Source organism: Mobula hypostoma, chromosome 4, assembly GCF_963921235.1.
Source record: "Mobula hypostoma chromosome 4, sMobHyp1.1, whole genome shotgun sequence".
Classification (NCBI taxonomy): Eukaryota; Metazoa; Chordata; class Chondrichthyes; order Myliobatiformes; family Myliobatidae; genus Mobula; species Mobula hypostoma.
In genome coordinates, this window is record NC_086100.1 from 25966364 (window position 1) to 25980872 (window position 14509).

Here is a 14509-nt window from a genome sequence, read left to right on the forward strand (position 1 = left end):
TGAGTCCATGGAGGTTGTAATTTTATTGTGTTGACTGATGAGATTTTTCACCTGGACATGTTTTGCAGTTTATATCCCCCTATTAAGCCCTTTATAAGAAGAAGATAAGCAATCTTTTCTATGATATGCTGGCTCCTGCCAATTTGTCAATGGTGTGTTGACCATTTAACAATAGAGATGACTGATTATCAGCATGGGGCATAGTAGAGAGTTGATTGTTGGAAAGTATAACAAGGATATCAGACATGGTACTTTGTTTCCAGAGATGGGTGCATGGAACACACTGCTAGGGGTGTTGGTAGAGGCCAATACATTGGGGGCATTTAAGGTAACTCCTAGATAGGCTCATGCTGATAGAAAACTGGATGTAGGAGGAAAGAGTTAGATTAATCTTTGAGTCAGCACAATATTGTGGGCCGAAGGGCCTGTAAGTTGCCTTAATGTTCACAGGTATGGCCTGTTTAGTTCTGACAGTGTTTACATCACCCTTGAGCCTTCCATCTCTTACCACCTAATTGTAATCTGGTGCTCCATTTTTCCTCGTGCTTTTTCACAGAAGTTTCTATGCATTTTTGTTTCTTTATCAGTTAGGTGCAGGTAAAGAGAACAATTGTTATAGTTTCACATTCTTGATTCGTGTACCAAACTCACGCCAGATCTTTTTTGCTTCCCGCTTATCTCCCCAAGCAGGAGAAAGATCTGTGCGTTTGGTGACTGAAGATAGTTGATTGCACTCTTCTTCTCTGAAGTATCTTCCTAAGTTTTCGACTGAGACAGCACAATAAAGTGTTACTGTAATTATGTGCAACTAACTCGATTACTGTTTTGACAAAATGTCTATGGTGTGAAAGATTTCCCGATGGGACTGGAGCTGACACAGGCCAGAAAGCTCCTGTTAAGATGATTTCCTTGCAAAGTGTTGCATCAGATTCAGAGATATAACTATAGCTCTGGTTGAAACAATGTTGCATCAAATTCATCAGTACATTTGACCTTGTTCTGATTCAGATTTATTAGTCACATACATGAAATGCATCCTTTGCGTTAACAACTGACAGCTACGGATGTGCCGCGTTCTGGCGCAGATATCACCTGCTCACAGTGTTCAGCAGAGCAAGACAGGAACAGCAACAACAAAGCAGACTCTCAACACTGTCAATCAGCGAGTCATTTTATTACGTGTCCCCTCTCACTGTGAAAGGGGACACCTCTTCTTTTCCTTTATTGGACAGAGAGAGCCTGTGGCACGTCAAATTGTCAAGTGAATGATTCCTTTTTGCTGTACTGCAGATCACGGTTTTTACTGGGGGCTTTGCTGTTGCACGCTTGGTGGATGGAGGGTGCTGATGCTTTTTTTGCAGAAATGATTTTGGGGGGGGAGGGTTGCTGCTTTGCTGCTGCCTGGTTGTGGGAAGCAGGAGTGGGATGCCCTGGGGTTCCAACATTTTTTACTGTCGTTCAGCCTTTGGGGCACTCTTCTGTTTTTGTGCATGTCTGCAAAGAACAAGGATTTCAGGATGTTTATTGTTTACATTTCACTGAAATTAAATGGAACTAGTGAACAACCCTCTTTATTGCCCTCCCTCCCACACGTCCACTCACACACAGATAGGCCTCTAATCCCAGGATAGGCTGCAAATGGGCCTTTGGTCCATGGCCTGGAATCTCCGACTTGCCTCTGACTTCAAATTTCTAAATTATGCATTTTTACATAATAGAATTATTCTCCTTTTCTTTCTTGTAGTCAATTCATGGATGCAGTGCCTTGCTCCACTTTCTGTCCAGACAGAAGCGCTTCTTAGCTGCGAGCGTGATCCAGTTCTCCACACAGCACGTATCCCTTCGTCTAGCCTGGGTTCTTCAAAACATAAAACAGGTAAGAAATGGAAGCTCTTGTATCTTATCCTATCCGACCAACAGCCTCCTTGACCTCCTATCATCAAGCAGGAGGTTCCATAGCATTAGGCTGAGAAACATCCCGCCCCCCCCCCCGCCACCAGGCTGTGAGATGACTGAACTCCCTGCCAACACCCAGATCTCATTGTGCATGAGGCGTTGAACTGTTTACTTTTTAACATTTGTTGTAAATGCACGTTGTTTTTGTTAATGTATTTGTGGTAATGTTATTTTGCATTATGCATGTGAGTTGTATGTACTTGTGTTGTGCACCTTGGTCCGGAGGAACCTTGTTTCGTTTGGTGGTAATTGTGTGTATGGTTGATGGACAATAACCTGAACTTGATATGTGCTGAGAGCATTCTGAGCAAATATGCTTGTGAGATTGGGAATGAACTTGGTTATAGCCTATTTTTAAAATTGAAAATTCAGGTCAAGCAATCAAAACCTACAAGTTATGCATGATGGGTTTTGATTTTTTGACCTGAATTTTCAGTTTTAAAGATTATCGGCAGAATCAATTTTCAAGACCAAGGTAAACAAAGCATTGCAACGAGGTATAAATATAAAGAACGTCCACCTCTGTCTAGCCATTAGGGTTTGCCAAAGCTCTTTACTAATGAAGTCGTTTTGAAGGGTTAGCTCTTTTCTTCGAAAGAACTGCTGGGAATTACATGGGTGCTTTTAAGCCGTAGGTAGAAGCAAGATTGGGCCATTTGATCCCTTGTACCAGCTCTGCTGTAAAAATACACTGTAACTAATATTCTACTATTGCCAATTTCTGCCTGAGTCCTATCCTTTGATATCAAATGTCACTAATAAACTGGGATTTATGGTAGGAAATTCCAGTGAAATTTCTTTCAATCTTGGTCCTAATTAGTCAATTACTAAATTTTAAGACATTGTCCCTAACATCCAAACCAGGGAAGATATAAATTCTTATAAACTTAATTGTGCAGGCATGGAGTGCTGAATCTCCCCACCATTATCCTTCCATGGTAGAAATCAATCTGGTGAATCTTCTTTGTGTTTCCTCATAAGCAAGTGTATTCTTGGACAGGGAGACTAGAGCTAAATGCAATATTCTCAATGCTGCCTTACCAGGACTCCTTATTTCCATTTGTCTGATAGCAGGCTTTCCTTTTTGGATTTTGAGTATTGCATATTATGATTATTATTCTATTATGGATTTATTGAGTATGCCTGTAAGAAAATGAACCTCAGAGTTGTATGTGGTGACATATATGTACTTCATTGTGATGAATAAAGTCTTTGATCATCTCTCTGACAGATTACAGTCTGCTCCCCCAGCAGTTTATTTCCAAAATCGTTTGTTTCTCCTATCAAATTTTAAGCCTTTGCAGTTTAATTTACTGGATGCCAAAGAGAGGAGGAAAGGTGAAACTTGAAGAAATAGTTGGAGAAGCTGGTAGAAATAGTTGGGTGCAGTCTACTCACAAAAGAGCAGGATGAGGGAACACAAACAATCCTTTTAGAGGGATCAGAAGTGGAGAGAGTGAGCAATTTCAAGATCCTGGGTGTCAAGATCTGAGTATTTAACCTGGTCTCAACATACCAATGCAGCTATAAAGAAGGCACGTCGGCAGCTATATTTCATTAGGAGTTTGAGGAGATTTAGTATGTCACTTCAAACACTTGAAAACTTCTACAGATGTACCATGGAGAGCATTCTGACAGGCTGTATCACTGTCTGGTATGGTGGGGAGAGGAGTCTGCACAGGATCAAAAGAAGCTGCAGAAAGCTGTGAAATAAATCAGCTCTATCTTGGGTACTAGCCTTTGTAGTATCCAGGTCATCTTCAAGAAACAGTGCATCAGTAAGGCAGCATTCATTATTAAGGAGACCCATCACCCAGGGTATGTACAGTCACGTACACAGACACACATATGTACACGGACACGCACAGAGACACACACACACACACACACACACACACACACACACACACACACACACCCACCCACAGTGGTGACATTAAATCTGATTCTCATGAAACTGAACTGAATGGAGAAATTACTTTAATTTGCCCACCAGTTATGCCAGGGATAGGTTAACAAAACAATTTAAGATAGTTTCAATTCTTTTCATAGCAAGCTTGATGGCTTACCTTTATACTTAGTACCAAGTTTCGTCAATGTCTTTGAAATGGAACTGATTCACGAGTTGTTGGCAAGATCTAGTGCCGTTTTTTAATTTGTTAGAGTGGAGAAAATCTGGTGTTTGTGTTTGTGATGGTCAAGATAGCTGTACTTCCAGTATGTCAATGACTACATTGGTGCTGTTTCACCATTGAAGTAGAATTTGAGAATTTTAATATTTCTGTGGCTAACTTCTACCCTGCTCTCGAGTGAGTGTGTGTGTGTGTGTGTGTGTGAGAGTATCTATGTATGTGGATGAGCATGTGTGTTGTACACTCAGGAGTTCTGTCTAGATTATGATTGTCAACTTCATGGTAGGTTGCTGTCACATGTATTTATTGATTTTGTTTACCACCCGGTTCAGTCCTACTGTGGCTGTGTGGTGCCTGTACATTTCCCAGCTTGTCTGAATTTGTGAATGGATGGGCCGCCCTCTGGTGGTAAATAATGGTACCGCATCTCCCTCGTGTGCAAGAGAAATCTGTACCCCGGCAAGGCTTTTTCCCCGTTACCAGCATCTTGCAATCTTTTGTTGCGACCAAATACCTGATGGTGACAACCAATAAATGGTCACGCCTCAAAGTATAAAACTGTGGTTTTTAAATTAAAATTCTATTGTAGAAAATATTCACATATAAATTTATATTCAATTTTCAAATATGCTTTACATGTAAATCATCTTGTGCAATTACAGATTTAAATTTAGTGACATAAAATGGATAGCTCTTGGCTGTGAGGATGTTTTAAAAAAACTGTTTGCAAGATGTGGATGGCCTTGGGAAAGCTAGCATTAATTGTCCATCCTTGATGGTCGTGTGTACTTGTGTTTGGAATGATCTGTTGTTGAGACGCAACTGAAACTTTCAATGTATTTTGTGCGTGTGACAATAATGTATCAATACCCCACCTCAGAGTAGCTTGCCAGGCCAAAATAGAATGCAGGAGTCAGCCGTTCACAACTGATTAAAGTTTGTCTTGTTTCCTTCTGTGAAGAACATTGGTGAACCAGATGTGCTGTATAATAGTCCAGCTGTTTTATTGATTTCACGACTGATCATTTGCTTCTGTTGCTGAATTTAAATTGCCCAGTTGTCATGTTGAAATTTGAACTTGTGTTCTGAATCCGTGGTAGAATCACCTGGATTTTGGACCAATAACTATCGTAGCTACCGTGCTCCAAATGATTTTTTTTTAACTCAAGTTTTCAAATTCCAGTTTTCTTTTGCCACTGCTAGTTTTTCTTTCACTTGTCAATGATGGAGTCCTCCTTAAGATAATTTCTCATGAGAATTGTTATTGTTTCATGTTCCACCAGCACCACTGTGGGTACAATTATTGGGAATGTTGAATCTCAGTTACTGTCAGGTTGTCAAAGTTTTTGAGTAGAGTTTAGAGTTCAGAGTTATACAGTCACCATAAAGGACCTTTGGCCATACCTGTCCACGCTGACCAAGGTGTGTATTTAGTGCTAATCCATCTCCCAGCACTTGCCCATATTCCTCTAAACTCCTGTTATCCAGATACCTGTTACACATACATTAATGTATCTAATATAATTGTCTCAACCCTTATTCAAAAATCCAGCTTTGCGTCAGAATAGGCCAGCTCCCATGAAAGGTCATCAGTATGCTATCTTGCTCTGTTTTTTCTCTTGTTATCCAGTGTTATTCTCTTATTTCAGGTTTCCATCTTCTGCACTGTTTTGTTCCTGCAGTATGTTGCATCTTGAGTAGTGTTCCCTTTTTCTCCTTCCTCTTTTGTTTTCACTTATCACCCAGTTAAATATACAGGGATTAACCAGTATGATTAACAGACCTTTGCCACTTTTATTACAGCTGTTACTGTCACCAGATGAATCATTGTCTCTCCTCATCTCCATGCAATTATACACGTTCTTGCTCTTTTCACCCTATCCCTTCTCTGCAGCTTAAGAGTTTGACCGCAGTCAGTTCTGATTAAAGACCCTTGACCTAAAATGCTGGAGGAACTCAGCAAGTCAGGCAGCAACTATGGAGGGGAATGAATCACAGAAGTTTGGTTTGCATGTGCAGTAGGCTATCAAGAAGGTAAATGGAATGTTGGCCTTCATTGCCAGAGGGATTGAATTCAAGAGCAGAGTTTATGCTGCAACTGTACAGGGTACTGGTGAGGCTGTACCTGGAGTACTGCATGCAGCTCTGGTCTCCTTACTTGAAGAAGGATATACTGGCTTTGGAGGTGGTGCAGAGGAGATTCACCAGGTTGATTCCAGAGATGACGGGGTTAGACTATGAGGAGAGATTGAGTCGCCTGGGACTGTACTCGTTGGAATTCAGAAGAACGAGAGGAGATCTTATAGAAACATATAAAATTATGGAAATGATATATAAGATAGAGGCAGGAAAGTTGTTTCCACTGGTAGGTGAGACTAGAACCAGGGGACATAACCTCAAGATTCGGGGGAGTAGATTTAGGACAGAGATGAGGAAGAATTACTTTTTCCAGAGAGTGGTGAATCTGTGGAATTCTCTGCCCAATGAAGCAGTGGAGGCTACTTCAGTAAATATATTTAAGACTAGGTTGGATAGATTTTTGCGTAGTATGGGGATAAGGCAGGTAGGTGGAGATGAGTCCGTGGCCAGATCAGCCATGGTCTTATTGAATGGTGAATCAGGCTTGACGGGTCAGGTGGCCTACTCCCGCTCCTGTTTCTTATGTTCTTATGTAATAAGCCATCGGTGTTTTGGGCCTGGACCCCTCCTGACTTGCTGAGTTCCACCAGCATCTTGCTTGTGTTACTGAAGATTTCCAGCATCGGCAGAGTCTCTTGTGTATATACCCCACTTTATGGTCTCCTTATGCCGCTGATGGTGTGCTTCCACCATTCAGATTTCATTATCCGTTATTGTTTAACTTCTCTCTGAGCTGGAACCCCTATCACAAGTTTCACATGGATTTGCTGACTAAGTTTCCTGACTTTGATGCTACTGAAACAAGTAACCGAGAGTCCATTTGTTGTATAAGGTATGGATGGGGCCTAATTTGGAATATTGTGTGCATTTCTGATCACCTACCTGCAGAAAAGATATTAAGATACAGGAAAGCAAGCTCACTGATGTCTCTATTTATGAGGAGGCTGAAGAGAGCTAGGCTATGCGATCTGTACTCACATCCTCCTACGGGTGTTCAGTAGGGAGCATCCTAATGTGCTGCATCACTGCACGGTATGGGAACTGCACTGTGGCTCTACAGTGGGGAGCCAAAGCTGCCCAAAGTATCAAGGATATACACACAGAAAGGTGCCGGAGAAAGGCCACCAACATTGTCAAGGATCCACCCACCCTGCTCATGGACCATTTGTCCCACTCCCATCAGAGAGGAGGCTGTATAGCATCCATGCCAGGACCATCAGATTCAAAAGCAATTACTTTCTCCAAGCAGTGAGGCTGATCCACACCTCCACCCACTGCTCCATATTCCCAACCACCACTACTTTTTTATTTTTTGTCAGGGTCATTCTGACGTTATGTACAGATATTCCTTCCTGTGCCTAGCATCACTTTATGGACGTAGGAATAATCTACATGTAATGGTACCCTGATTTGTATTTTTACTGTTATGCTGTATGTATTTCATTTTGGCAGTTCTGTAAGGGCAGGCGGTTCTGCTTTCAGCTTGTTTGGGTTATTGTTGAAGATGAGGGATGAGGAGAAATGTGTGCCATGCAATGAGGATGGGAGAGCTGAGGGGAGGTTTCTCTGGTGAGGGACACTAAGGTTGGGCTTGGGGCTTTTGTTCGAGAGGAGGTGAAGAGAGAAGACGCTGGGGAGAACCGGTCATAGTACAATCCAGTGGGAGACCCGTTTGAGATGGATTGCGAGCGACGTTCGGAAGGCGGTGTGGGCATTTATGTTAATGAGGGCCCAGCGCGTGAGTGACAGGGAAGTTCAAGATGAGCTCCAACTTCTGCGCATTTGACTGTTATATTAGAGTGGGCCCTTTTTGTTTTTCTTTACTAACCCTTTAGTTAAGATTCATAAATATAATTCCTTTAATCGTATACAGTGTACTGTCTGTTACTTCGCATCATTAATTTGCAACAGGATAGCAAATTACACGGCAGGGTTTGGGGTGAGAGTGCACCTCAATCTCATGAGTTTGGCCGGGCCGCAGGTCGTCTTCTCTGGACCTACACAACTGAGGAAACCGCGGTGTTTCATACAAGTTATTTTATGTATTTATATTAATACTGTATTTTTAAAATCTTACTGTGTTTTTGTGTTGCTTAGGATCCGGTGCATGAATTATTTTGTTCTCCTATACACTTGTGTACTGGAAATGACATGAAACAATCTTGATTCTTCAATAAGACTGAAAGAGTGCAGAGAAAATTTACAACCATTTGCTGGGACTCGAGGGCTCGAGTTATATGGAAAGGTTGAATAAGTTAAGAGTTTATTCCCTGGAGCAAAGGAGAATGAGAAGAGATTTGGAAGAGGTATACAAAATGATGAGGGGGCATAGAGAGGGTAATTACAAGCAGACTTTTTCCTCTGATGTTAGGTGAGACTGGAACCAGAGGTCACAGGTTAAGGATGAAAGGTGACATGTTAAGGGGAACATGAGAGGGAACTGCTTCACTCAGAGAGTGGTGAGAGTGTGGAACGAGCTGCCGTCGGAAGTGTTGGATGTGGGTTTGATTTCAACATTTAAAAGAAATTTGGATTGATACATGGATGGGAGGGGTATGGTCCCGGTGCAGGTCCTTGGGACTAGGCAGTGTAATAGTTCAGCACAGACTAGATGGGCCAAAAGGCCTTTGTGCTGTAGTGTCCTATGAATCTATTAGAAGTCAGTTGATTACAGTAGTTTCCATCAGACAATTCCTGTAAAGATTATTTGGAAAAATCTGGAAACTTGCCTGTGAGAATGGGGTAACTTAATAATTTTAAGATAATATAATGAAAAAGTACTTGAAGATTCACTTAAAGCTTTGTTTTTATATGCCGTTGAAGAAAAGTGTTGTGCACGATTGAAATCAAATAGGAAGAACTGTTAGAAATACTAAGTATTTAGAAAGATGTGTAATGTTTTGTTTCTTGTGAAAAGGGTATCATTTTGAAAGGTTAACAATGTCTGTCTTAACACGAGTATTTTCTACATTTACTATTTCTGCCCCTTTCAAAAGGGCTCCTATTACATTGGAAATGCAGACTGCAACGTGTTCCATCCCAAAGTCAGGGCAGCAGTGGAAAACGGGCTGAAGGTGAAGTTGAGGGCATAACTGAGTAGTTAATTGATACCAATAGCAGATTTTCCTTCCCTGGAATGCACTCAGGAGTTGAAAAAGGCTGCACCATGTTAACATTTGGATCCAATGAGCTCAAGACTTAAAGGGTGTCTGATACGCCCAACACGGCAATAGAGTGTAGATGCAGCAGCAGTGAAATCAGAGTAACTTTATTGTCAAACTATGTGCGTCTTATCATGTACTGTACTACCTTGATATTCATTTTCTTGCCGGCATTAACAGGAAAATAAAGCAATACAATATAATTTATGGAAATCTATACATAAGCATAAGAAGATTTTGGTTACAGTAAGTGATCCACCTTGTGCACTCCGTGCTGTCCACTTGAGGGAAAGGTTTCCTCGACCAGAAACAGTCTACATTGAGCATTTTGTTCTTGTCTCTGAGAATCCAATGAGCTAATCGGCTGTGGAGATCATTTTGCCTTGCTGAAGCTCCAGTTGTGTTTATTTGCCATTCTGGGGCCAAGGGCTCCGATATCTGTACGTGTTCTGATAAAGTTGTGTTGTTACAGGTTCAGGAGACTGCGGCTGACGGCAACTGCTGCTTCGGGACTATTGATACATGGTTACTGTACAAACTAACAAAAGGTAAGGCTTGCCTTGGAGACTAAACGTTAGCTTCACCAAAAGAACAACAAAGCCCTCATTCAAAATTGTGATTGATTAAAGCTTCTCAGTCTAAGTTACGGATTGAATACCATCCTCCTGCTCTGTACAGAAACAACTTTAATAGAGATTCACTTGGCATTTGTCACAGATCTTGGAAAGAATTGAAGCATTCTGATTGGTTCATTTCTCAAGGCATAAAAAGCAAGCAATAAAAAAAAACACATAAGCCACTAACCATACTTCATTATGGTAAAATGCCAGTAACCCATTACCTGAGTCTTCAGAAATTACAATACTTGGGTGTCTGGTTCTGAGACCCTAGCCCCACCTTGTGCTCTTTCAACTTGATGCTCTACTTGAAAATGTGTTATAATACCATGTAACCATTCAGAACTGAATTAGGAATGAGTTATTAATTGGGGTAACATCTAATGGTCCAGAAATCTGTCAATCCAACGTCAAAATCCTAAGTGTATAATATTATTAGTGTTTTACTGTATCTATCAAATGAAAGTCCCAGGAAACAGTTCAAGCCCTTAAGTCCCTTTTTTTTAAAAAAAAAAGAAAGCATCTAAAATGAATCAAGTTTTAAACAAAAAAAAGGGACAATTGTTAATTCCGTGTTCCATTACTTTAAGGGACTTAAATCTGCATGTACTGTCCCTTTCTCTGGCCTTCAGAGCACTTATGTTGGAGGAATATGTGCAGGCAGTAGGAACTGGCTGTCATTAGCTAAATCAGTTCTGTTCCGAGCATGATTGTTCAGCTTATTGTTGGGTAATAATGTTTGTCATATTAGTAACCACCTGATATTCGCTGTAGCCTAACTCTTTCCATGGACTACTAGAGTAGCATAGAGGCTGTCACTTGAAATCTGATTTTTAAAAAAATCTAAAGGAAGAGCTTTTTCAGTTCTCATGATAAATGGTTGTTCACAGGGCTATGATCCGTTTTTATTGATGTTGTAGGAATGAGGATGTGGTTGACCAATCAGTACCTTGACCCTGCTCTGCCACCTAACTAAATCATAGCTGGTGTGTGTCATCCCTTCATTTACCTGGCTTTGCTTCAGAATCCCTTGATATCCTTGCATAATGACCAAGTAACTAGAGGGGTGCTTAAGCTAAGAGAGGAAATGTTCAAACAAAATGTGTGGGGCAAGTTTTCCACATGGATTAATGGATACCTGCCCAGGAACAGTGGTAGAGGCACTTACGATGGAGATGCAGGCGGGAGGGATTGGGTGTCATTAGCTTAATTAGTTCAGTACAATTTCAAGGGCTGGAGGGCCTGTTCCTGTACTGCTCTTTTCAATATTCTAGTCTTAAGTTCCAACTGTCCTCGAATATTTTTTTAGGGAAATGTTTCTGGATTTCCTCTAGAAAATATGTTTTAGTTTCCAGTGTGGTGTTGTTAAACCTCTGTTCCCACATTTGACAGAGCAGGTCCTCAAACTTCAGCCGATCAAATTTTAAATGTTGTATCAATCCTTATCTTGAATAGAACATAATCCAGGTTTCTGTGTTCTGTGGCTCGTCCATTTCAGTCGTTCGTAGTGGATCTGCCCTGTATCCCTTCCATGCCCAGTGCATTCATCCCTGGGTCCCTCTAAGACTCTTAAGAATAAAATACAATTTCAGTCTGCTCCCCCAAATGGTCAGCATTTTGATTGGTGTTTATGGTTTTATTTGACTTTTTGTGCACTTGCATTCTATCTTGCCCCCCCCCGATTTCTTTCTTCCTTTTACATCTTTAAAAATAAAATCCACACCATCACAATGTTGGATCCAGAGTGAAAGACCCCATAGTTGTCTGCATTGAACTTGAACCACTTTCTTTCCCTGTTTACTTGCCATCATGTGGTTGTACAGTACTGACTTCCCTCGCCCAAGCCATGACTGAACAGTCTGGAAAGTTCCCGCCTGTTGTATTGCATGTTCCTTTATCCGCACTCTGAATGGCGCTTCACTGCATTTTCTGAATGCCAAGTCACAAGGTTAGTTCTAGTTTCACATATTTCAATCTTGTTACTGTGTCACTACTGAATGAGCATTCCACTGCCACTCACTGCAGTTTTGTCATCCTCTGTGAGATGTGAAAAGTCTTGCATCTTTGTTCACATAGACATAGCCCTCCAAGTTTGTTTTCACTGGCTATTCTGGGAAATGATAGACTGCCGATGGCCACGGTGAGATTAAACACGCATTGACTGCTTCAGTGAACCATGGGCCTTATCCAGTGGGAGCAACAGGTACCTCAACAACGACCACACAGTGACTGGCCCAGGTTCCCACCTTTCTCGAAGACACCCCTTTCAATGGAACCCTCACAAACAATGGGCAAAGTGGCCAACTGCTCGACAGAAGGGGATGACCCGGTGTATAAATATCCGTGAGTCCAGTGTTCAACTTGTTCAACTGACGGCAGCAGTCTGAGATGTCTGATTTCACCGCCTCCCCCTGCCCCACCCCCCCAAACTTGGCATCTCAAGATGAAGTTGATCGGATTAAAAGGCAGAACACTTACAAGGTGTGCAAAAGATGGATATAATTGCTTTTGGTCATTGTGCCCTTCTGTTACCACATTTTATGCCTTTGCCCACTCTTACCCAAGATGGTTTTCACTGCCTATTAATTGTTACGGGTACTCTCTCTCTTTTCAACAGTTGTGATATTGTAAATCCTTTTACTTTATTGTTTCCTAATTCTAAAGGAGTCAGAAGTAATCTCTGATATTAAATTTCTCATTAAAGACTAGCTTGTTAATATAGGTATAAAAGGAAATGGGAGGCTTCATCCAGGATTCTAATCTATTCGGGCAAGGGGACACTGGTTTAGAGTGCTCTTGTATGAAGTGTGGTCCCCATCGGAAATAGTATTTTAGGAAAGGTAGTCTTGGAAGTGGAAAGAAAATTGGAAATAGCAGAGTGGGAATGTATGATTTTTCTGGATGATTTAGATCTGTTATCTAACCTCAATCTTCCTCATTTAGACTTAAGTATTTTAATTTCGGTCACTTCTACATTGTTACCCATGTTATTCTTTAAATGTAGGTGCTGTATTCGCAACAGATTATTCGAATGCAAGTACCACAGCAATGTTTGATCCATATCAGGTAATTTAATTCCTGTTTATTGTTGCTATTCATGTGTGTTTTGGATATTATTAGGAATTTTGGACAATGTGCACCTGTTTTTTTTTCTTTTCAGAAAAGCAACACAGTAATTGTAATGTTTTGAGTCTTTACCATTTAAAGCCTAATTTATGGCAGCATCGCGGTATTACTATTGCAAATTAGCAGTAATTAATGGTTATCTTTTCAGTTGTGCTGGAGTGGATTCCTTGCAAACCTCCTCTCAGTGCCTCTTTCTATTCTCCCTCCAGTAAAGGATACTAGGTAAGCATTTTCATTTCTAAATCACGTTCATTGTGCCATGCTGATAAATTACAGCGTAGTTAAAATAATTGTTTGGCATTGAATCAATGGTGAAAATATGCATGAAACTTTGATCTTTGGGCACCTTTCCCTGAACCCTGTGGCTGGAGAATTAAAGATGCTATAAATTCTGACCCGCTGGGTAATAAGGGGCAAATTCAACATTGTCAGTTGAAGGGCTTCAGATATGGGCTGGTGATCTGTACTGAGTTTATTAAATTAATTTAATGTATTGAAACCATAATTTCATTTTTTCCCCTGAAAGACTTCACAGATGGGCAGATTAATTATTAAACACCAGTGAGGCATGTTGCCTTGGTGAATGTGGAAAATGTGTTTACCTATTTTAAAAAATTGAGATTCAGGACAATGATGTATGAGATTGTGTGATCTGTTACGAATATACAAGCTGAACAGTACAACATTAGATTAGGATTAATTCTATATTCTGGCATTTGGTCTCGTTATCAGTTTTGATGTCCTCAAACAATTTGTTTGTATTTCCATTACTAAAGTTAATGCAACTTGCAACATTTTTCTTGTAGATTTAAGTGTTTTTCTCTTGGAATGACTTGTAAGCTAATTGAAACTGAGGGCTTAGTTGAATTTGGCCTTTCCCAGTTTTAAAGATACTGTATAATCCAAGAATGTACAACAGTTGGTTCGGGGAAAGATGAGCAAGGCATCTAATTCTATTAGAGTACATGTGAAAATCTGAAATGGTGTTCTTTATCCCTTGTGTCTACATCATCCAAAGTTCAAAGTAAACTTATTATTAAATGACATATATGTCACCATGTACACCCCGAGATTCATACTCAATAAATCCATAATAGAAATATAGCCGTAATAGAAACATTGAAAGACCACATCAACTTGGACATTCAACCCGTGTGCAAATACAAGAAGAAATAACAATAATAAATAAATGATCAAGAAATATTGAGAAGATGAGACAAAGAGTCTTGGAAAGTAAGTCCATGGGTTTTGGGAGCATTTCAATGATTTGGTTCAAGATCCGGATGGTTCAGGGATAATAACTGTTCCTGAACCTGGTGGTGTGAGTCCTGAGGCTCCAGTACCACCTTCCCGATAGCAGCAGCGAGACGCGAGCATG

General features: G+C 40.7%; 1 protein-coding gene across 1 annotated transcript in view; it reads left to right on the forward strand.

Annotated features, from left to right (window-relative positions):
* gk5 (glycerol kinase 5) overlaps nucleotides 1–14509 on the forward strand; it is a 92025-nt gene that overhangs the window by 54499 nt on the left and 23017 nt on the right. Inside the window, exons 5-8 of the mRNA XM_063045424.1 lie at nucleotides 1745–1876; nucleotides 9861–9936; nucleotides 13010–13071; nucleotides 13280–13353. Of these exons, the coding sequence (XP_062901494.1) occupies nucleotides 1745–1876; nucleotides 9861–9936; nucleotides 13010–13071; nucleotides 13280–13353 (344 nt within the window). The remainder of the gene's footprint in view (nucleotides 1–1744; nucleotides 1877–9860; nucleotides 9937–13009; nucleotides 13072–13279; nucleotides 13354–14509) is intronic.